At 37.5% G+C, this 22,809-nt stretch overlaps 1 protein-coding gene across 2 annotated transcripts in view; it reads left to right on the forward strand.

Annotated features, from left to right (window-relative positions):
* Positions 1-22,809, forward strand: part of LOC104135608 (macrophage mannose receptor 1) — a 55,724-nt gene that overhangs the window by 11,507 nt on the left and 21,408 nt on the right. For both annotated transcript variants that reach the window (XM_035888992.1, XM_009649277.2), the window contains exons 5-17: positions 636-749; positions 3,107-3,253; positions 8,219-8,401; positions 12,249-12,406; positions 13,788-13,901; positions 14,686-14,801; positions 15,713-15,861; positions 17,662-17,861; positions 18,366-18,490; positions 19,275-19,362; positions 20,300-20,444; positions 21,694-21,735; positions 21,855-22,018. In XM_035888992.1, coding sequence (XP_035744885.1) covers positions 636-749; positions 3,107-3,253; positions 8,219-8,401; positions 12,249-12,406; positions 13,788-13,901; positions 14,686-14,801; positions 15,713-15,861; positions 17,662-17,861; positions 18,366-18,490; positions 19,275-19,362; positions 20,300-20,444; positions 21,694-21,735; positions 21,855-22,018 — 1,745 coding nt within the window. The remainder of the gene's footprint in view (positions 1-635; positions 750-3,106; positions 3,254-8,218; positions 8,402-12,248; positions 12,407-13,787; positions 13,902-14,685; positions 14,802-15,712; positions 15,862-17,661; positions 17,862-18,365; positions 18,491-19,274; positions 19,363-20,299; positions 20,445-21,693; positions 21,736-21,854; positions 22,019-22,809) is intronic.

Raw genomic sequence — 22,809 nt, forward strand, 5'->3', positions numbered from 1 at the left:
CCTGGAGGATTAATTTGGAACTGGTTCTAGAAGCCTGACTTTTTATTGGCTAAAGAAGTGAAATCAAATGAGTCTGGAAAATGTACAAGATGTGCTGTTAAAAAGATGATGTTTGGAATGATTGCCTTTGAATGTGGTTCAATAAAATGCAAACAGTTTTTTTACTTTGTAGTATTTTGTAAATTTGAAACTCACATTTGTTAATTTTATTGGAAGAGAAAATAGGCAACAGGAAACTATTCATGTTTCATTTTAGAAGACTGATTTTTGGTTTTGTGACCTTTTGTGCAGCTTTATCAGTTTAATGTTTTATAATAATGGAAAAAAAATATTTGTTTCCTATTTATTATCATAGGTTTACAAAGAGCATGCAGAAATGTCATTTTGGTTTCTATTGTAAAAAAATTCTCCACACCTAAAAATGTGAAAACTCTAAAACTCAAGTGACCCATGTAAGATGACATGTTTTGGAGGTTTAGCATAGCCGCCTTAGCTAAAAGGTTTACAGTTGTTAAAACTTATACTGGGAAAAAAGGAGAAGCAAATGGTTCAGCTAGAATTCAGGTCTCAAGTTCTGAGAAAGTGTTTGCTCTTGCAGTGCTCTTCCAGTGTCTCTCTTTGTCTCTGTTACCTAGGTTTGACTGGCAGGCTGAGTTCTGCTCTCTGGTTTGGTCTTAACAGTCTGAATTTCAACAGCGGATGGCAATGGGCTGGTGGTGCTCCTTTTCGATACTTAAATTGGGTTCCAGGTAAGGTTAAATGTGTTCCTACTCAGTTTAAAAGGCAAAAATTTGGTCATCGTGTAACGTCTGTACTCTATTCTCCTGCAATTATTGAGCTTGTTTTGATGTTGAAAGATTCTGACTGTGGTTATAAACATGGTATGTAATGGCCCTTATGCTAGGGTTATACACTGGGCTTAATTTATTATTCACAATGGTAGCCTCAAAATCCAGAGGCAAGTTTTAAAGTAATCTTCTTACAGTTCATTTGTATAGCTTCTTAATTAACTTTATTTCTATATGAATACAGAATAAATCTGTTGCTGTAGGTGTCTTCATTTGTGAGATTAGACTGGTCAGTGTGTGGGGGGTTTTTTTGTTTTTTTTTAAATTCCTTTCCCTTCCAATTTTTTTTGGTTATTTGCTTAAAGATTGGATTTTCATTTTCATTTGGGATTAACCTACCCGCAGCAGTAACACATATCAAACTGAACATGTTAGGCTAGTCTACTTTAAAGCAAACCCAGCTACTTCACCCCTGTAGTTGCAATGTTGAACTCTGGTGCCATTATTAAAAAGCTAGTCTCCTATGCCATCTGTATACACAGTGAAGAAGAGGTGCCTTTCCAGTTTACTATTCAGAGTGCGTATGTTAAGGTGTCTTTCTGCAGGACCCTTGTTTCCTTGCACTGGTTATTCAGGAAGCCTTTGGAGAGTAATTTAAAGTAGATGTCTGGGATTATGCAGTGTAAATACTCTTCTTTATCTTCATTGAGCATGTCACATGTATTTAATCTGCAGTAACTATCAATGCACGCTCCATTGTATCATCGAGTGGCTTCCTTGTGTAGATAAGGCCAAAAGCACATTTTATGTGGACAAACTTCTTGAGTAGGTAAGCTCTGAAGAGTGAATTGAACTACTTTATAAATAGCTCTCCAATGGAGTGAGAACACAAGGCAAACAGATGGGCTGAACTGCAAGTTGCTGTGAAGGTATTTATAGGTCTGTCATCCAAATGCGCTGATGAGGACCTGCATGTAATCAAGAGTAGGGGAAAAACTGACTGTGAGGTGGAGCCAGAGCATCAAGGGGAGCTGTTCATGGTTGTTAAACTGCAGACAACTCTCAGGTGTCCTGTAAAGAATTAGATGGGTTTTGGTGTAACCAAAATGGGCCTCATTTGTCTTTTAACTCCTTATGTTTCTTAATTTCATTCAAAGGTAATACGCTTAAGTCTATATAACCTATTTTATATTTGTGCTATCTCCTTCATGACTTAACTTCGGTCAGCCTACCTCTATTTCATCCCCATTACCCTGGATGTTCAAGAACTGCCGGTTCTTCCACTAGTACATTTTAAAAGAATTTGTGGAAGCTTCATATTCTTCCATCTCACTAGCCCTAAATAAATAACAGAAAAACACGGGAACTAAGTTATCAACATTTAAATTAAAATTGTGCTGGTTCGGCATTTGGGAGAGCTAACTGCCAACATCTGACCTTTTTTTGTACATTAAAACAATTTAGATTTGTATTTTTGAAGTAAGCATCTTTTTCTCCTATGGGAAGAAGGTATAACATGACTGGAAATATAGGGCTAGCTGCAATCTAAGGTAATGAAATCATAAGAAAATTTTCAGTGAACAATCCCATGCACTGAAAAATGTTGTTTTGCTGTGTTTATTGCTGAGCAGTACTGACACTTGCTCGTTATGTAGTATAGTGGCATGTGTTCAGAAATGAAAGAAAATCCCTGTTAAGTTTAATCAGATTAGACCAGATCTTGAAAAGCTCATCTGGTTTATTGCAGGAATTTGTTCTGTTCTACAGGTTCTACTTTTCTTCTAGATGTTCCTGTTAGTGTTAATGCTAATCTTCAGCTGAAAATATCTAAATATCCTGCTATTGTCGTATTGTTTAGATAAGTGGACAAGAAGTTCACTTTAGCAAAATAATTACTTATTATTTTTCTGTCTTTACTGTTATACTATGTACAGAAATTGACTAGCTTACTGAACAGCTTTTTCACCTAAAGATTTTGCTCTGGAGCTTAGACTTTCTTAGTTCAGAAAGGGAAAAAACCCAAACAAAACAGGTGCACTGTAGTAGCTTCCATCAAAACTTTGAACCTGTGAAGAGGCTGTTAAATTGTGAACTGGATAAACATCTCAACTTGAGGTTGCTGTGAAAAAATCTCACTTAAGGGAATGAACTGCCCTGTTCAGTCTAAAGGACTGTGGAGAAGCACAGTTGCCTATATGTTAATGTATCTTATAATTAAAGCATGGATCAGATTAGAATGTGAGAATAATTGGGAGGGTAACCATGATGTGCTTATAGTTTGTTGTTGTTGAGGTTTTGTTTTGTTTTGTCTTTTAAAGGGCATCCTTCTCCAGAACCTGGAAAAATCTGTGCAGCATTAAATCCTGGCAAAGGTGCTAAGTGGGAGAATCGGGAATGCAATCAGAAACTTGGCTATATTTGTAAACGAGGAAATGCTACTTTAGAATCTTTCATTATTCCTACAGGTAAGTTTGGTAATAAACCCTCAACAGATTATTAATGACCAGTGTTTTTTGCCTTGAATCCTAACAGATATTTGTTAAAACCAAGCAAAGGTCTCCGCAGACTGTGGCTTGACCAAGATTCTCTGTAAAAGTGAACAGTGTGTACTTCCTTTTTGTTCTGCCTCCCTACTTCAGTAGCTTTGAGTTCTAAATTGCAGAAATGTTGGAGTTCTCTTTTCTAAAAACAAGCAAAACTGTCAGATTTTGTTCATAAAAAAAAGAGAAAAAACTTAATGTTTTTAAAAAAAAAAGCCCCATTTACTCAGTGAAACTAAGCTATTTCTTCTCGCTGTCATATTTACTAGTTATGAAATAGAGTAAGTTTGCCAGTGCAGGTTGGTAGTGGACTAGAGGAATTTTTTAAAAATATAAATAAATAATGTTTATATATCTCTATATTTTATAAATGGATATATATTTATATATAGATATATACAATTATTTCTTTGTATAAATATAAAACTATAAGTTATTTATGAAATTATTTAAATTATATATATACAGACACTTTTTCAGAAGAAATGTAATTCTGGCACTTGCCTAATGTATATAGGAAAGACAAAGCAGGGCTAAGTTTTCATAGCTTTATTTAGACCTGTTTCCTTATTTTCCCTCTGTGTACTAGAAAAATCTTGTAACTTATTCCTTTGTTTCATGCCTTCTTTCTGTTTTTTCCAAGTTTCTTTCTCTTTCCAGGACATACAGGTATCTCCTAAATCCACTGTCATTATTTTGTATAGATTTTAGAAGCAGAAAGCTAAATCATTACTGTATTTCCAGTCCATTTATTAATATGCATTATTGGCAAACCAGATGTTTTGGAAACTCGGTGTTTGACACTTGGCTTAAAAAAACATTTTTTTCAATGTTTTTCCTGCTTTTGCGAATATATAACCAGTGCAGTCAAAACCACTTACGACAGAGACTTCTGCCTAATTTGTTTTGCTCTATTGCTAAGGGAAAAAACCCACAAGAATGAGCTAGTGTCTCATTAATTAAATACTGAAATAAATATTTAATACATTAACTAAATACTTCAGTATTGAAATCAAACATTTTTGGTACCTTAGCTGAGAGGGACGTCAGTGCACATTTTAATTCCTTCCTAAATTAAAATGTAAAGTTTTGTTAGTATTTGTATACAGCTGGTAACAAGATAGTTTAATTTATATAGGTTTTCTTACATTGTTCAGTTGGTTTCTGCTCAGCTTTTCAGGTTTCATGCATCAGTTCTTAAACACTGATGCCTATACTATCAGTTCAATACTATCTTGTTTAGATTTATCTTCAATTTGGAGGGGTCTAATGGCCATTTCTTTCTTATGCGTTAGGCTTTTAAATCTCCCCCTGCCCCAGTTTACCAGTAATTTAGAGGAACAGAACTGAGACAAAAGTTTTCAATTGTACAGAAATTGCTGAGTAAATATGGTGGCAGATTAAACAGAGTTTGGCAGTGTTTCACTTCATAAAATATTTTCCAAAATGTCCCATGGGGGGAAGTCATAAAAAGAATAAGCATGCGATCACGCAAGGTGTTAAGTGCCCTCGGCTTTTAATGTTGCAAAGGAAAACTCATGGCAGATGATTTTTTCCTGACTAAGGCTCCTGAGTCAAGAAATAAATTAATCACATATTCATACATGCACTTAAGTTGTGCACTTAACATTAAACTCTGGGCAATCCTTTGAAATTTTAACCCTAGCAGTTACAACTGAGTCTAAAAAGGCGGTATGCAAGGACTGTGGGACAGAAGAACATTTTACAACAGAATATCATCATGCTTGCATCTAAAAAAAAAGTGGAGAAAAATATTTAGAGAATATTTATTTTTGTTACAGATGAAGATTTTCATGAAGCCAACAGCTGTATAGTTTTGGGGTTTTTTTTTGTAGCAGAAGTGCTTTTTCCAGCAGGGGGCCACATCATTGTATACATCTAAGTGATGTAGAATCTTAGGGCTTCAAAGCATTTATCCTGTCATACAGCGAAGTGGATTAACAGGAACCTGTTAATTTCACCTACAAAACTTGCTTATATTTTAACTTAATTTTCTAAGGAAAGGCTGTCTGTCTACCTCCACCAAGTGACTGCCAAAATAGATTTCATCCCAATTCAACAAGGTGTAGTGAACTTAAAGTATTAAGTTTCCAAACGTTTCATAAAACATTTGATTAGAGGAAATAAATGCTCTTAGTACCACCGTTGTGACTGGTGTGTGAGCTCTGTCTTATCAGATCACAGCGAATGTTTGTGACAGGGGAATTTGAATGCCTGAATCACGAGACAAACTTCAGCTACTGTTTTCACCCTTTTAGACACCCAAGTCAATCACTGAGATCTTGAGACTTCAGGAAAACAGGCTTAAAGTTTACAAAAGTATTTGCTCTCTGTTTGAGGAACAACCATTCTATGCTTACAAACTTCATTTCTGTATCTTGATCTATTCCACAGTAAATTCATCAGCTTGACATTTGGGATAACATTTTTTACACATTTAATGTGATTTCCTTTGTTGCATCTTATTTGTTTTAATTTGCATTGCTTCTTATGCTTAAGTTGAATGAAGTTCAGGGGGAGTACTTGTTTCCATTAGGATGAACGATAGATTGTATGGATTTGTGTTGTCATGTATTTTCTTTAAAAAGGAGAATAGGGAAGCACAGTTATTTTTTGCTGAGTAATGGAAATTAAGAACTGAAGACTTTCTCTTACTGAGAAATCCTCAGCTATGTCATTCCATAAGACTTGCACCAAAGAAACTTAACTGTCAACTGCTTTTCTTGTTCTGCGGCCTGCAACAAATTCCCTGGTGTTACTGGATTTACAAGCAAAAGAGCCTTGCACCCTGCCATAGCTGCTTTAGTGTTTACGGTAATAGTCTCACAGTCTCCTTTGGTTTGAAAAAGAGACTCTCACAACTCACTGGGGAACAAATACCTTTGTGACTCTGTTTCTAGCCATACCTGAACTGCTGATGTCTGTTCTGTTCATTGTTAACAGTTTGCAGAAGGGTGGACTGTATGTTGGAGGTGTATATAAGCCTAGATTTTTTTTTCATAGAATAGAATCATTTAGGTTGTAAAAGACCTTTGAGATCATCAAGTCCAACTGTTAACCTGACACTGCTGAATTCACCACTAAGCCATGTCCCTACGCAGCACATCTACATGGCTTTTAAATACGTCCAGGGGTGGGGACTCAACCACTTCCTTGGGCAGCCTGTTCCAATGCTTGACAACCATTTTGATGAATAAGTTTTTCCAAATATCCAATATAATCCTCCCCTGGTGCAACTTGAGGCCAGTGAAGAATGCCCAGCCTTCCTGGATTCCTTTGCCTTCAGGACTCTCCCCCAAAGGACTCTTTCCACCAGGCTCCTAAACAGGCCAAAGTCTGCCCTCCGGAAGTCTGTGGTGGCAGTTCTGCTGACCCCCCTCCTTACTTCTCCAAGAATTGAAAACTCTGTCATTTTGTAATTGTTATGCCCAAGATGGCCTCCAACCATCACATCACCCACAAGTCCTTCTCAAAGCAATTCTCTGACTGTTATAGCAAAGCACTGTAAAATGCATATGCTGAGAGCTGAGACCAGACATAGAACAAATTAAGCAGCTGTCTGAAGCATTAGGCTAGCCTCTACAACAGTATTTGGCATTTGCCACCTCTGTCCTCTCTCATTTCTCTCAACACAACCACAAACATTGTTTGTTTTTCCGGCGTTCCTCCACTCTCTATTCCAGTTCTTCCTCTTCTGCAGCAGCGTTGACACACGTCTCTGACCAAGAACTGAGCCCCTTGTCCTGGGGAGCTTAAGTTTTACTTAAACTTTGTGAGAACGTGCTAGCACTTTTTTGAGGCAGGTCTGCAAATAGCAGACTGACTATACTCATAGCTGTGCTAGAAATCTGTGTTGTGACGCTAAGCACCTACTAATCATCAGCATGCTGCCATTGAAACAGGATACGTGCTTGCAACCTGGGCCTGACTGGTCGTGACTTTGGATGCCTACTGAAATATTTCCATGGAATATATCCCACAGTCATACACACACAGTACTTCTCCTTCCCTGACATACACAATTTTTTTTGCCAACAGAATTTCTGCAAACCTGCTGTCCTTGTTCTACTCTATATATTGGTGTTTGCTAAACCCATCTGCTGATAATAAATAAAGTGCTGCAGGAATTACAACTTGTTTCTACAACAGCAATATTCTGTTTATTATATGTTTGGGTGGCGCTCCTCCCAAGGCTGAATTGTTTGCTGAACAGCAATGTGGCTGTTGGCAGTCCTCTGGTACTGTTCTGTTGAACTTTTAAAACAAGTTTTAAGCATAAATCATTTTCTTTGACAGCATAATTTTCTCAATTGAGCTTTTAAAAAGGATTCCTAAAAGCAATATTCTTATTTGGATTCTCATGATCCTGTAGAACTAGTTATTTTTTCTTTGCTAGTCTAGCAAATGGGGCTAACCCATAAAATGCCTGAGGTTTGGAGGGAAAAAATTACCCTTATAAATATGTTTTGTAAGCCCAGGTTCTTAACATATAGCTATACAGCATGGAGGAGGCAGAGAAATGCTGACATGAGTGTAGAAAAATGATAAAGCAGAGCTCTACAGACCTTACCTTTTAGCATGTATGTATGCATATAAAAGTCAAAACTGTGTTTCATGGTAATTTTTAATTCTGCCTTTTCACAAGATGCAACCACTTGTTTGCAACTGTAGCGTTCTTTAAAAAAAACCTGGAAGTTTCAAACGTTAATCACGCATGCAGATTCTTATCCTGTACATATTTTTCAGCTCTGCTGTTCTTCATGAAGAAAATATATAATTATTTTTTTTGTTAAATGTTTCCTTATGTGATTTTCAGTCTTTAGTTAAGAATAGAATTCTGAAACTCTTCATGGTAATTTTTCTTTTCAGAGACTAATGTGCCTATTAAATGTCCTGATCAATGGATGTCATATGCTGGTCACTGTTACATAATTCACAGGGACCCCAAAATATGGAAAGATGCCTCAACATCTTGCAGGAAAGAGGATGGGGATCTGGCAAGCATCCATAATGTCGAAGAGTACAGCTTTGTTATTTCTCAGCTTGGGTACCGTGAGTATTTTTTTACAATATTATATATATATATTTATACTAAGAAAGAAAGTTTTGTTTATGTCTTACCTGTTAATAAAAGGAGGAGACTGTTTAAAAAAAAAATTCCCGATCCCAGGGTGCAGAAGGAATTAAATTTTAAATCTAAAAAATCTTTGGAAGAAAAAAACCACAATAAGAGCACAAAACCAGAACAAACTATACCATCACAGAAAAGTTGTGGTCAATGTTGTGGATTGCATCAGCCCCAAACTCCTGTTTCTTTGGGTCTGCTTCTACCTCCTTTTATACAGATTAAAATAATTTTCAACCATTTCAGAAGCTGGAAGGATTTTTACTATTGGTCTGCAGAGATAGGTGAGGGGAAGCAAAGTCTGTTGGTGAAAGACAGTTTGGGAAGATCTGGGTCCTATTACCAGCACTGCCATGTTCTTATTCTTCAAGTCACACTGGTTGTGTTTCTTCTGAAATGGGAAGCTGTCTGTTCCAGTATGTGGATTCAGATGTGCCCCAAATTAAATATGGTACTTAGGTGCTCGGTTTCTCAGCACACACTTGGGTTGTTGCACGGCCAGTTAGGTACAGATGCTGTGTGTCCATTAGGGGAATGCAACCATGCTGAGGCAATTTTGTGGTTGCTATTGCTTGACATGAACCTGATTTTGTGAGTAGGATCAGTTACTGCTTTTTGTTGGGAGGAGCATGTTCACACCTATGTGGCTGCTTCGCAGTAACTGATCCTATGTGTGCTTTTAGTGCCAGGTAAGCGTGAGTTAGTTTACCCTTCACTGAAAGTGCAGTAAGCTGCTTTGAGCTGCGGTGTAACAGCAATCTTGGAGTGGCAATCATAAAATAACTGATATGCTTTAGTCTGGTATCCTAGCCAACTACATTGCGACTTGTGCTTGTCCTCTCATTCCTGAAAGAGTGATTTGTTGTTCTTTCATGAACAACATGAAACTTTTACTCTTTCAAAGGAGATTATTAGGAAAGGTGGGACCTCTTGATGAGACATTAGGACATTTGAAAGAAGTTGGGCTTCAAAGGAAATTACTAATATTTTCGTCTTACTCCTTGGAAGTAGATTATTTCATAGTTTAATGCCTTCTCCAAAGACCTTTCCTGAACTGACTGCACTGCACTGTTTTTGTAAAAGTGAATATTTTTGAAAGGCAAATAGTCCTGAAGGAAACCAGACTTCACACATATGGTGCACTCACTGCAACAGACTATTTTGAAAGCATTCTTTTTGGAAGAGTAAAACTGGAAAAACTAAAGAACTCTCCTAAGGCAGTTTGTGACAGTATCAGATTACACTTGTTCACCACTGAGATGAGAACATGATGTATTTCAGTGCCTAGAAAATCTCATCTGCATCAGAACTCTGCTGCAATAAGTGCTGTACAGAAAGAACAAAAGTCTATCTTTGTGCCAAATAATTCACAGTTCCATGATAAAACAAAGGAAGAAGCGGTGCAATGGGATGTGTATTGCCATAGTAGCCGAGCTTTTGTTGGCATCACCCATAAAGGAGAACTTTAGAGAGGAACATGAAGAATAAAGAAGTGCATTCTGGATGTTTACACGGAAGTCCAGCATGTGATATGGCACAAATGTGGCCCAGCACATATCTGAGAGAGTGGGAAACAGCTTATTTACAAGTGGCTGGGAAAAAAACCCCTTGGTATTTAGTCACCCAGCTTTAGAGATGATTGCAAAACTCTGTGACAGCATTTCTTCTTCAGAGAAAATGTAAAGTAAGAAGAGACTCCACAGAGCCAGAAATGGCTCTTGGCCATTTCTGATTTGCATGGCTTATTTTGATGACTTTGATGTAAACATTTTGTTAAAGAATGTTTATTGTTCACATTACCATGGTGTGAGCCCACCACAGTAGGAACTCTGGCCATGAATGATGCCTCTGCTGTGCTAGAAGCTCAATAAACACAACAGAAAGATTTTAACAGGTCACTAAATGAAAAAGAAATTAGAGAGCATGGATGGCAGTAGCTAAGGAGCGAATGAGCATGATGGGCAGTGGAATTGCAACAGGTTTAATTTTGGTAGCAGAGTTTAAAGGAGGGTACTGAGATGTGATGTTGGGGAACTTCTGAACATGAAGAGCAGTCTGGAAGAAGAGGTAAAGGTGCCTGTTTGAAAATATAGCCTGTTGTCCTGTGAATTTGAGCCCTTCATATTTGGGGAGAGATAGTAACACCAGTATGGATGAGCTATGAGGGCTGGTCATACTTAGGTACAATAAAGGTGGGAGAGACGAGGCCGGGAAAGAGAAAGGAGAGAGAGTTGACTCCATTAAAGTGACAGGCTGGAAGGGTGATTTTTGCAGCAGCTGGGTTGGTCAAAATATGAAGCCCCCATGTTCGTGTAACTAGCAGATGGGAGAAATGTCACAGGAGAGTTTTAAATTGTGGGGGTATCTAGGAAAGCCTCCATATGAAATGTGTTAATCGGAAAGGATTGCCTTGGAAGCAATGTCTTTTAACTGTTTTACAGGCAATTCTATTGCTAATGACAGCAGCAACAGAAAAGAAACAGTTCCAGTTCCATTGAGAGACCCGCTTCTGCAGCTGATGGCTTTTTGGGTGGGCTCACAGTCCCGTTTTTAATTTCCATGGGTGATCTCATTGGCAGGTTGACTGTGGTCAGTCTGGATAGAGAATGTTAGAGGAAGACTTATGGAAGAAGGCAAGAACTATGATAACAAACTGAACAGGAAGAACATCTGAGTGCTGTAGATGTGTTGTAGAAATGTAAGGTCATAAGAGGTGGAAAAAAAATGTTAAAAAGTAGTCTCCCTATCATTCATGAAAAATACTCATAATGAGTAAGTTCAAGCAACCAAGTAGTTCATGCTCTGCTTGGGAAGAGTGCTATCTAAGGAAAGGACTGTGCATGTCGTTTGTCAGTGTGATCTGAGTCATAGTGCTGTGGACAAAAGGAAACACCTGCTGCCTTTAGCATAGGCTGAATGACAGACTATAAATAAATGATAATTAAAAAAATTCCCATTGCCCTGAACAGAGTCCTAAAATCAGTTCTAGAGAGGAATAGCCTTGGTGATGATGGAGTTCAGACTTATTATAAATGCCCAAATTTTTAATCCTCCTTATTCAAAGAGTTTATTCAGAACAAAACTAGGTATGAACGTTATAGTAGCAATGTGTTAGAGTGGAGGAACTTAAGCACAGACAAATAGACCTCTAAGAAACAGTTGCTGTTAAGTAACATCCTTGATCAGTCCCACACTTTCCTTCCAGCCAAAACCTAGCAGTTAACTCCATTAACTGTAAACTGAAAAAAGTCCAACAACTACATGAATTTCATTTTGCTCTGAAATAAAACAAAATATAGGAACACATGTAACGGAAAAACTTGCAAGTACTCTGGTTGTCAGCTCTAAAAGACAAAACTGGGTGTTTGAGCATTAGAAAAGAGGGCACCTCTTTTTTTGCTATGCTAAAGGTAGGAGGAAAATGGGAGGTAGCAATTTATTTAGGTGTTTATTCGTATCTTATTACAAGAGTTTTGAGCTGGAAAAAAAGAATGAACCTAGCTGTGTTGCAACATAATTCAATAAAGAGAGTATATTGGCTGTTTTATACAAAATTAAGCACTCTTATTGTATTGCCACTAGAGTGAATGGCCTTTCCTGATGACTGGAGTGGATGTAAGAGGAATGGTCTGCTCTCTTTATGAAACAGGGAGCCTTAATTTCCTGTGACTGCCCTTTAAAATTCCTGAGAATAAACTGTTTTCTGTTCCATGAGGATAAAAGTTCACATCATATAAAAGGACTGTTATCAACCTGGTTAATCATATGTTTCAGAGCCAGCTGATGAGCTGTGGATTGGGTTGAATGATCTCAAGGTTCAGATGTATTTTGAGTGGAGCGATGGGACACCTGTCACTTACACCAGGTGGCTTCGTGGAGAACCCACTCATGCAAACAACAGGCAAGAGGACTGTGTTGTTATGAAGGGAAAGGTAAAGTCATGTAGCTATTGACTTAATTATCTTATAATTTCATTTATCATTTGGGCTTTTTTCTGTGCAAGAGCACAAAAGTAAGGGGGTATTACTGTTTGAAGCAGTCTATTTTAGAGTCTTATAGGTGTTACTTTTTTGAGGAAGATGCATGTTCAAGGTCATTTTTGTTGTATTCCCTGAGAAGCAGGAAAGTGGTGACTTTCCTTGAAGGCAACTGCCCCCCAAAATCTGTATTTCTGGATTTCAATTTGTGCATGTGGGCTTTTTTTGAAGCAAGCTTTAATAACGCTGTGAAACACACAAACATGTAAATGCTTTTCTTCAGGAAACTACAAAACCATTTTTTATATGTTTGGAGAGAGCCACCAATGGACTTGCCTTGCAGTCAGCGTAGGACAAAGCTTTAATTACGCTGTGAAACACACAAACACGTAAATGCTTTTCTTCAGGAAGCTACAAAACCATTTTTTATATGTTTGGAGAGAGGCACCAATGGACTTGCCTTGCAGTCAGCGTAGGACAGAGAAGCCACAAGCACCAGCACCAGCTGGACATCCTAGGGTTCTTCATTGTTGTAGGCAGTAGTGTTTAGCTTTGGGAGAGCTTTTGCTGGAAGCGGGGTTTGTTGAGGCTCTTGGAGACTTTGCATATTGTGGCACAAGGAACCATGTATTACCATGATGGTTATTTTACAGTTCTGTGGGGAAAAAAAAGAAAAAAAAAAAGAAAAAAAAAAAAAAGGAAATTGCTGCCAACTGCTACGATTTTCCTTTTACGGAAGTGGAGTCTTTAAGGCATAGGTGACAGAGTACTTTGCACAGGGTTTTCTCTTCCTCTCCCAATACCTTTGTTCATCTGTTGAACCAAAACGATAACATGACGTGAGGTTTCTTTAAGTACAGCTCCCACTAAATGTCATTATTTCTTCTCAGAATCTGTAGTATGAGGAGTAACAATGTTAATTTTTACTTTGACAAGGAACTTTTTGCATCCTCAAAGTTTTAAATGAGCATTAACTAAGGAATGTAGTCTTCTGGGGTTTTTTTTCTGTTGCAACTGGATTTCTTGTGGGGAGAAATGTCATCTCTCTTTCCTGCTGCATACTTATTAAATCAGTAGTCTTTGTAAAGATTGTATGTTCCTATCACCTCCAAAGGTTTGCTTTTCAGAAGGATAAATAATCAAAGAATTTGTAAGTCAATGGTGAATCAGGCCCAGTAGAAGTGAGGTTGGAATGAGGTTGAAATTAAGTACTGAAGGTAGATGTAGGTTTTGCTTCCTTTAAAGCTAGAAAAAAATAATTGAATACTTAAAAGCATAAAGCACCTTTTTGAGGACTAAATCCCACTTGTCTGTGATGCTCTGTTCTTATGTTCAGGATGGATTTTGGGCAGATCATTCTTGTGAAAAGAAAATTGGCTACATCTGTAAAAGGAAACCTATGTCAGAAGCTCCTATAGAAGAGGAAACTGTTGATATGGGCTGCCAGAGAGTAAGTGAAGAAAAAGCTGTCTGATCTGAATAGGCTGCTAGGAATGATTAAGAGGAGAAAACACCACCTAGGTGTCAGATAAAACAGGAAAAAATGGGTTCTGTTCAGAACAGTTGGCCTTCTCAATTCTCAAGTTGGCCGCAGATGTGATAAATCTAGGTACTGACTGTCATTTGGCTCTTGATGCTCCCTTTCTTTTTCCAGAACTCAAGCCTGTAGTCCCTGCAGCAGGCCATTTTTCCTTGATGGGCATTAAAACCTTCCTAAGGAATTTGCCTTTACCAGCAGTTGCCCCTCAGCTCTGCCTATAATTTTCTTCAAAATTATTCACAGCAGGAAGGGTGTGCTTGTCTGCATACTATTCAAAGCTTTGCTGTGGTCTCTGGCAGTGCTCTCTACTTTGAAGAATTTGTTATGAGTCCCTGAGCAAAATGAAGCCATTGTGCTCCTTCTGAAGTGCCAGTGGATCTATTGTTTATTTGGTAATGCTTGCCTTCTGGTAACATAACACTCAGTAATTCCGAAAAAACTACTGTAATTTGTTATGTCATAGGGAATCTTACTGGTTTCTATCGTCCATGAAGAAATTGCTTTTTCTCCCAAGTCTTTTTTTTTTTCCTGTTTTTTTGCCTGTTTCCAGTTTGGCTTTTTCAGTTCAGTTGATCCTTTGTTTAACGGTTAGCTGGCAGTTGTATAAATCACTTTGGTTTGTTGTTTTTTTCTTTTTTAAAAGAAGTTTGGAAAAGCTGCAACATATGCGATCACTTAATGTTTATTTTGACAGGGTTGGAAAAGACATGGTTTCTATTGTTACTTAATTGGAAGTACATTTGTATCATTTTCTCAAGCAAATCAAACCTGTGGAAGGCATCAGGCCTTTTTAGCAACTATTGAAGACAGGTATGTAAAAGTCTACTTGCGTGAGGGATCACATGAGGATTTAACATCTAGCGTCAAAATAAAGATGCTGATCTGTACAAAAATTTTGCCTGAGAGGACAGCTATCTGTAGACACAGAACTTCTTAGGGTTAAGAAAAACAGCGTATTTCGCTTGCAGTTGACTCAATGCTTTACACTTATTTGTTTCTATATAATCTAAATAGATATGTTCTAGTGTGAAAGCTCTAGCTGTCATGGGTGGTAGCTCTCTAAATGTAGGTAGCACTGCAGCTGTCACAAAAATGGTTTAACGTTAATGTGGTCTTCAGACTATACCTTGTTGAGGGGAGACTTCTTTTATTTGCTTTGGTTTCTTAAGAGTTGTTTTTTTAAACAGCATAATGAACTATGACAGGCTTTGCCTCTACATCGGTTTGTTTCCCAAACATGGCTTTTCCTGCATGACCAATGGATCTAATTTGCAGTGTTCCTTAGTTTGATAATTTAGTATCATACTACTCTAGCCTCTACTTTTGTATAGTTCTTCAATAATGCTGAGATTGCTTTTCCAGTTTTGGATTTGCCTGAAACAGGAATTCATTAAAATACAAGGGTACTAGAAACTCACAAAATATACAGTGGTATAACATGTAAGTCATGTCAGGTTTCTTCTTCCCCACCAATTTCATGTCAGTCTGTGATGAGGTCACTTTCTTTAATGGACATCCAAAGAGAAGGCAGAATACTCTGGTATTCAAACTTACAAAATATCTATTATGTAATGTTTTGTTATACGCTTTGTTCAAGTAAATCCATCCAAACTATGCTTTCAAGAAGAGAATGCGGTAATTCTGAGAAAATAACAAGCCTTTTAGAGCTTTAAAAAATAAATTTAACAGTATGAATTTAATGGTTGTGTCCTTTTGAACAGATACGAGCAAGCCTATCTGACTAGCCTGGTTGGGCTGAGAACAGAAAGATACTTTTGGATTGGACTTTCGGATGTAGAAGAAAAGGGAACGTTCAAGTGGGCTAATGGCGAATCTGTCTTATTTACACACTGGAATTCCGAAATGCCTGGTAAGTATGGCTCTATACTGTTTAATGAGTCCAGTGCCCAAGATACCTTGCTTACTACTTGATTTTTTTTTACTTCATTCCTTAGCCCTTGCTTGATGATATAATGACTGATTTTCTCAAATATATCTGGCTGCTTTCTCAAGCATGCAGTGTTGTTGCTAACTTCTTACTTAGTGCTGAAATGACTTTTTAACATGAACTTGGGAAGAAACCTTAAACTGAGATCAGGTTTCTGATTTGCTGCGTGGTGCTTAGTTGCCAGCCGGGTTAAACCACGACAATGGCTCTATACTGTTTAATGAGTCCAGTGCCCAAGATACCTTGCTTTATACTTGATTTTTTTTTTACTTCATTCCTTAGCCCTTGCTTGATGATATAATGACTGATTTTCTCAAATATATCTGGCTGCTTTCTCAAGCATGCAGTGTTGTTGCTAACTTCTTACTTAGTGCTGAAATGACTTTTTAACATGAACTTGGGAAGAAACCTTAAATTGAGATCAGGTTGCTGATTTGCATCTGTTCTGGCAAAGCCTGTGTCTGTACTACTCTGGAAGAGCAATGTCTGCAGGCATACTGCACCCTGCTTGCAAGTCCCGCCTGTTCAGCCATATCTCATAGTACACTTGCGCACATTCTGAGGTGTGTGAGAAGCATCTCTGGTCTTAGAGAAAATGAGATTGTAGGAAAGGGCAAGTGGGACAAGGGAAGATCTGTGTTTAATCTTTTTTTAGCGAATATATTTGCTAGATTAATTGTGATTTCCTTATTTACTAAGTTTCGTTGATGACAACATTGCTATTTCTGTTCTAACAAAATTATAGGGGTGGGAGGTCATTTCATCTCTGACATAATCATATTAGAAACAGGAGGGTCATCAGCCTCCATGGTTCTGGCATGTTGCATTTGCCTTTCAGGAGATCCTCTGATTCTCTTTAATTTCAGTGCCTAAATACTGATTTGAATGTGTCAGGTGGAGTGGTAAGGCTATGTAGACCATGAAGCCAATACTAGGCCTATATATAGCAAGTTAATTTTTGAAAATCAGAGTCATGTTAGACAAAGTTGAGAAACTAGCTCTAACCACATCTTCAGTTTTAGGGGAGAATTTGTTGGATTGCAGGTTATGACGTTGCTAGGGTTAGCCACTGGAGGTGATTTGATGTGAGGCACAATTCAGTATCTCAGGTGTGGATGAACCACAGAAATTTTTGACTTTTTTTTTTTCCTTCATGAATTAGAATCATAGAGTCACAGAATGGTTTGGGTTGGAAGTGACATTTAAAGATCATCTAGCCCCCTTGCCCCTGCCACGGGCAGGGACATCTTGCACTAGGTCAGGTCAAATTCCTGTTCAAACTGACCTTGAACATTTCCAATGATGAGGCATCCACAACTTCTGGGCAACCTGTTCCAGTGTTTCAGTACCCTCATTGTCTTATGTCTGATCTAAACCTACTGTCTTTCATTTTAAAACCACTGCCCCTTGTCCTGTCACTACAGGCCCCTGTAAAAAGTCTCTCTCCGTCTTTCTTATAAGCCTCCTTTATATATTGAAAGGCTATGATAAGGTCTCCCTGGAGCATTCTCTTCTCCAGGCTGAAAACCCCAACTCAGCCTTTCTTGTTAGGAGAGGTGTTCCAACCCTCTGATGATTTTTGTGGCCCTCCTCTGGACCTGCTTTAAGATTAGAAACCTTTTTGACTCTGTACAAAGACTTAATTTCTGTCAGGACAGAATATGAAGTTTTCTGAATTCTCATGACTCGCTGTTGCTTTTGTGCATTCCTATTTACAACCAGGAAGAAAGCCTGGCTGCGTTGCCATGAGGACTGGAATTGCAGGTGGATTGTGGGATGTAATAAAATGTGAAGAAAAGGCAAAGTTCCTATGCAAGGTGTGGGCAGAGGGAGTGACACCGCCACCTGTTCCTACAACAACCCCTATTCCCCGGTGTCCAGAAGGCTGGGATTCAAACAATCGTATTAGCTTCTGTTTCAAAGTGAGTATGTATGTTGCTTATTTCTGCATTAAGGTAGTTTCTATTTGCTGCATATACATGTAATAAAATTTGGTATACATATGTCTTGGTCTTTCATCAGCTCATTTACAGATTATATGTAGAGGTCTTGTTCCCCGCTATTGAAATGCTCATGGTTTTGTTTATTCCATTGCAGTCTGATCTTCAGGTCTGATCTTCTGACTGTAATTTCCCATTCTTCTAAGACTGAATTTCCTGTTGTTTTAAGATTAAAATTGCCTTTCTCCTAGTTGTTGTCTTGCAGCAGATACTCCTGTCAGCAGCGTAGTTTGCTAGCTTGGCTTAAAGACACTCATACTAAGCCCCTGTTTCACAGAGGTGAACACTCATAAATCTTACATTCAAAGTTTCTGTAATCCCCACAGAACAAGTTAATTGTAAATTAATTGCTTTTGGATAGCTGGTGTTTCTTGATCTTGGCATCTCTGTGGTCTATTTTGTCTGACTGTAAAATGCTCTCTTTAGCCTTTTTCGAGAGGAGAGCAAAAGAAAACATGGCTTGAATCTCAAGCGTTTTGTCGAGCTATAGGAGGAGATCTGGCCTCCATTAATGGTAAAGAAGAACAGTATGTGATATGGCGTTCTATTGCGTGAGTATCTGTAGTGTGGTCATCCATTCACCTTAATTAGCCTTTTGATCTTTCTGAAATATTTCATTTTAGGTGTATGTTTTTACTTCAGTATAAGCCAGCCTGGATACATTACATGCATCTGCATCAAACACACAGCAAAAAAGCAGATCTGATGAAATAGCAGGGATTGCATGACTAGTGGCAAACACCCCTGACTGAAACATGACAGCCTTGCGAAATGCTACAACCATACTAGAATCCCACCTATGTACTTATAGTAAGGAATAAGTCTCAGATGCTGCATTACTACAGATTGACTCAATAAATTCAGATAAATCAGTAAAGTCTGTCTACTTGCAGATAATAATTAGTTTACGGTGCTATTTTAAAAATGTGATGCAACTGCAGCAAGTAACTTTGTGTTTGGAAACCATAAGTGCCTTTACAGAGAAAATGGAGAGTTGATAAATGGAGCAACACTAGGCATTGAACCATTATACAAAAGTATTAGGCCACCTTATATTCAGGAGTTGGATTAGATCTGGACATTTTCTTGGTCTGCACTTCAATCTGTCTGAGTTAATGTATAGTGATCACAGCTAGAAGTGTTTGCATTTTAATTAATTTCCACCCTGGTTATTGTTTCTAACAAACAGGCTTAAAGGTTATTTTTAAAGAAGCTTATTGATTGTTGTTAATGATAGGTTATTGAAAATATTGTAAAGCCCTTACTAGTTTAGGTTTTATGTTTAAAATTCTTAAAAATGGAACATTTATTATTTTGGTTTTTTTTTTTTTTTAGGAACAATGGCTATTACCACCAGCATTTCTGGATGGGCTTATATTACTTGAATCCTGATGATGGCTTTGTTTGGAGTGATGGATCTCCAGTGAGTGACTTAATTTTCCACAGCTGTTATTTTGCATTCCCTGTGCTTCTCAAGTGTGTGTGGTGTTATGTGTTTCTGTGTAATTTTATGCTTAATCATAACCCTCTACTGTGTCTTGCTCTCTTCAGGAAAGCTTATGAATAGCAATTTCACATCTTGATATTTTTGGCTAAAACATACTGATTTTTTTATAAGAAAATGTGCATTGAATCAACAAGAAAATTAAATTAATGTAGACTAAAAGGATGTTCTTATAAATGCAAGGATTTTTTGAGTAAAATAGTCCATCTTCAGTATTTCTCTTCTTTGCTAATTAGCTCTTTATCTGAATTGGCCTACATTCCATGGAGCTGAAGGCTCCAGCTGAAGCTGCCAGTGTGACTTGACTGTACTTTAGAATAATATAAAACTGTAGAAACAAAAGTGGTGTTGGAGGTGTGAGTGTATTTCATGCAAACTTGGTCAAAATATATTGATGGAAGTTTACCATCCAGAAAACTGAAATTGGAATTTACAGGAAAATTAGAATAGCAGTAATATTTTTCTGAGAAAAATGCCAATATTTTTTGTTGCATCTCAATAATATCCTACTATTTTACTCATACAATATATTTACTTAATTTAATATCAAAATGTAGCATGCCCCATCATTGTTATTAGATTAATTTTACAGAATTTGGGTAGGTCCTATAAAAAAATGTCAATATTCTTCCAAGTGTGATCAGAAACAACTGTTATCTAAGCTGCAGTCCAGTTGCAATCTGAAAAAAATGTTTGAAATGTCAGCATTTGCATGGGGAGATTCTTGTTTCCTCTTATCTAAGTTTTTAAACTGACAGTAGGAACAAATTGTAGGTTTGTGGTTTGATGCTATCTCCTCCCTCACTCCATTATTTTCCTTCCATATAACAGAATCACAAAACCTTTTCTGTCATAGGTGAGGTATGAAAACTGGGGCTTTGGAGAACCCAATAATTATCAAGGAATTGAACTTTGTGCAGAGATCAGTGGTGATTCCAGCATGCTTTGGAACGACAGGCACTGTGATTATCTATATGGGTGGATTTGCCAGATAAGAAAAGGTATCACTTACTCCTATGTATTAGTATAATAAGAAAAGATTCTCAGTTGATTTTTTGCTTAACTTTAAGAAATAAAAAATTTCAAAACATGTTTATCAGAATGGTCCCTGTGGAATGTGAAATATCAAACAGATATAAGTATTTCCATGTCTTCAATGCATTTAAAGATACAGAGCCTTTGGTGCCCAACTGGGACTTCTTACCAATCTTTCTCCAAGTTCAGAAGGAGAAATATGATACTTGAAAAGTAGGAAATGTTAGTTTGAATATTCACGTTCACTTTGACTTTTTGTCTAGAGAACCTCATACCTTCTCCAAAAAATCCTATTTTGGATTTTTTTTTGCATCTACCTAACTCTGAGTATTTTAGAAAGTGCTCATTTAAACATCTTACCACATTCTTATACTGGGAAGGAGGGGTGCAAACTAAAAATGCTGCGTTAGGTTATTGACAATGAAGTACCAGCTCTGCTTGATATTAGTAAAAGAATTTATTAGGCAGAGCATTTTTTATTAAATGCGAGTATCTGTGAGATTAAATATATTTTAGCACAAAATAAACTGGTAAACCTATAAAGACTGATTTCCTGTGTTAGAAATTGTTTTCCTGAGATGCGAATGATGCCATCCAGGATGCCATCTCCATGATGCCATAGCAAAAACAAACAGGGGAATTCTTTAGGCCTAGGTCTTCTTTTCAGAAAGGAGCAGTCAATTTTTTAGGATCTTTTTCAACAAGATTTTATCTAGGGAAATTTTGAAGATCCAGATAGATAGAAGTTCTTCTCAACCAGAGACAGATGGAAGGAACCTCACTCTGTAGTAGCTAGGACACCACAGAAGAAGATAACCCCGGAATTCATGTATACGTGACCTGGAGAAAGGAGGGAGAGGGAGTTACAGAACTGTCTTGATAGAGTTAATGCTTTAGGACATAAGGTTTTCTGCATCCAGTGAATACTAAAAATAATTGCTTAATTCAGATAAATTTCAAGGTATTTTACAATACCTTGCCCATTAGGAATAGCTTATATTTAGAGCCCCAGGGAACAAGAATATGTATTTAAAATTGAATAGTGTACCAAAAAGAAGAGATTTAGGCTATCTAGTTCCTTCTAGTTTTTGATGTTAAACCCATTGCTAACTGTAAAACTCAATGTCAATAGAAAAACATGCCTATCAATCACAGAAAATATTTTCTCTTACAGCAGAAAGGGTACAATCATCATAAATACTTTTTTTGTTACAGGGGCAAGTGTAAAGCCTGAACCAACAGAATCTCCTGCACCCCGTAAGTGTTACTGCTATTACTATTTGTGTGTGTATGTCTAAAAGCATTTAAAAAATTCTACTAATGAGAATGGCTTGTATCTCAGGAACAATATAGTTAGCTTACCATTTATCTTACAGAATACAAGACTACTGAGGATGGGTGGATTATACATGAAGACAAACAATATTATTTCAGCACAGAGAGTGTTCCTATGGAAAAAGGTCGGGAGTTCTGCAAAAGGAACTTTGGAGACCTTGCTGTCATTGAGAGTGAAAGTGAAAGAAAGTTCCTCTGGCGATATGTAAGAAAAATCATTAATTCTCTGGAATTAATAATCCAAAACAAGTGAGCATGGGCATGAACCCTTTTCACCCTGGTGTTCTCCCTGCAAGTTTTATGATAGTGAAATTGAGGTAGCATTAAGCCAGATGACTAAGGAGAACAAATTCATGTCTTTTTATAGATTGTTTCATAGCTGAGACAAGGGCAATTTTGGTTTGGTATTTTGTATAGAAATAAGCACAGTAAGCATTAAACAGATCATTATCTGCTTTTCCTATTCAGTGTGGCAGTTACACCACATTATATCTACCTGCAACTGGTAATGTGCTAAGGTAAATCTTAATGCTTACTTTTAATGGATCTATGGCTTCATTTTAGCAAGAAGCATTATACTTGAGAGCTGTGATTCTGTAAGGTGGGTGAGTTAGCTGCAAGTAAAGTTTACCAACAGATAGTACTACTTAAGTAGTAGATCAAAACCGATACTGGCTTACATGCAACACTCAGAACATTGGCTTTTGGTCTTCTCAGTGTATTTGGGATGTAGTCTACCTAGCAGCATCTTTTTGGTCCTCAAGTTTGCCCCTTTGCCTCCTTCTCCTAGTGGGGAGAATATAATTATGTAGGAAGAACAACTTGAGGCATGGATTATGCTATGAGAAAGAGCTTTTAAATCACAGAATCACAGAATCGCAAGGGATGGAAGAAACCTCGGGAGATCATCTAGTCCAACCCCCCTGCTAAAGCAGATTCTCCTAGAGCATGTTACACAGGACTTCGTCCAGACGGGCTTTGAATATCTCCAGAGAA

This window comes from Egretta garzetta, unplaced genomic scaffold (genome assembly GCF_000687185.1).
Source record: "Egretta garzetta isolate BGI_Z169 unplaced genomic scaffold, ASM68718v1 scaffold641, whole genome shotgun sequence".
NCBI lineage: Eukaryota > Metazoa > Chordata > Aves > Pelecaniformes > Ardeidae > Egretta > Egretta garzetta.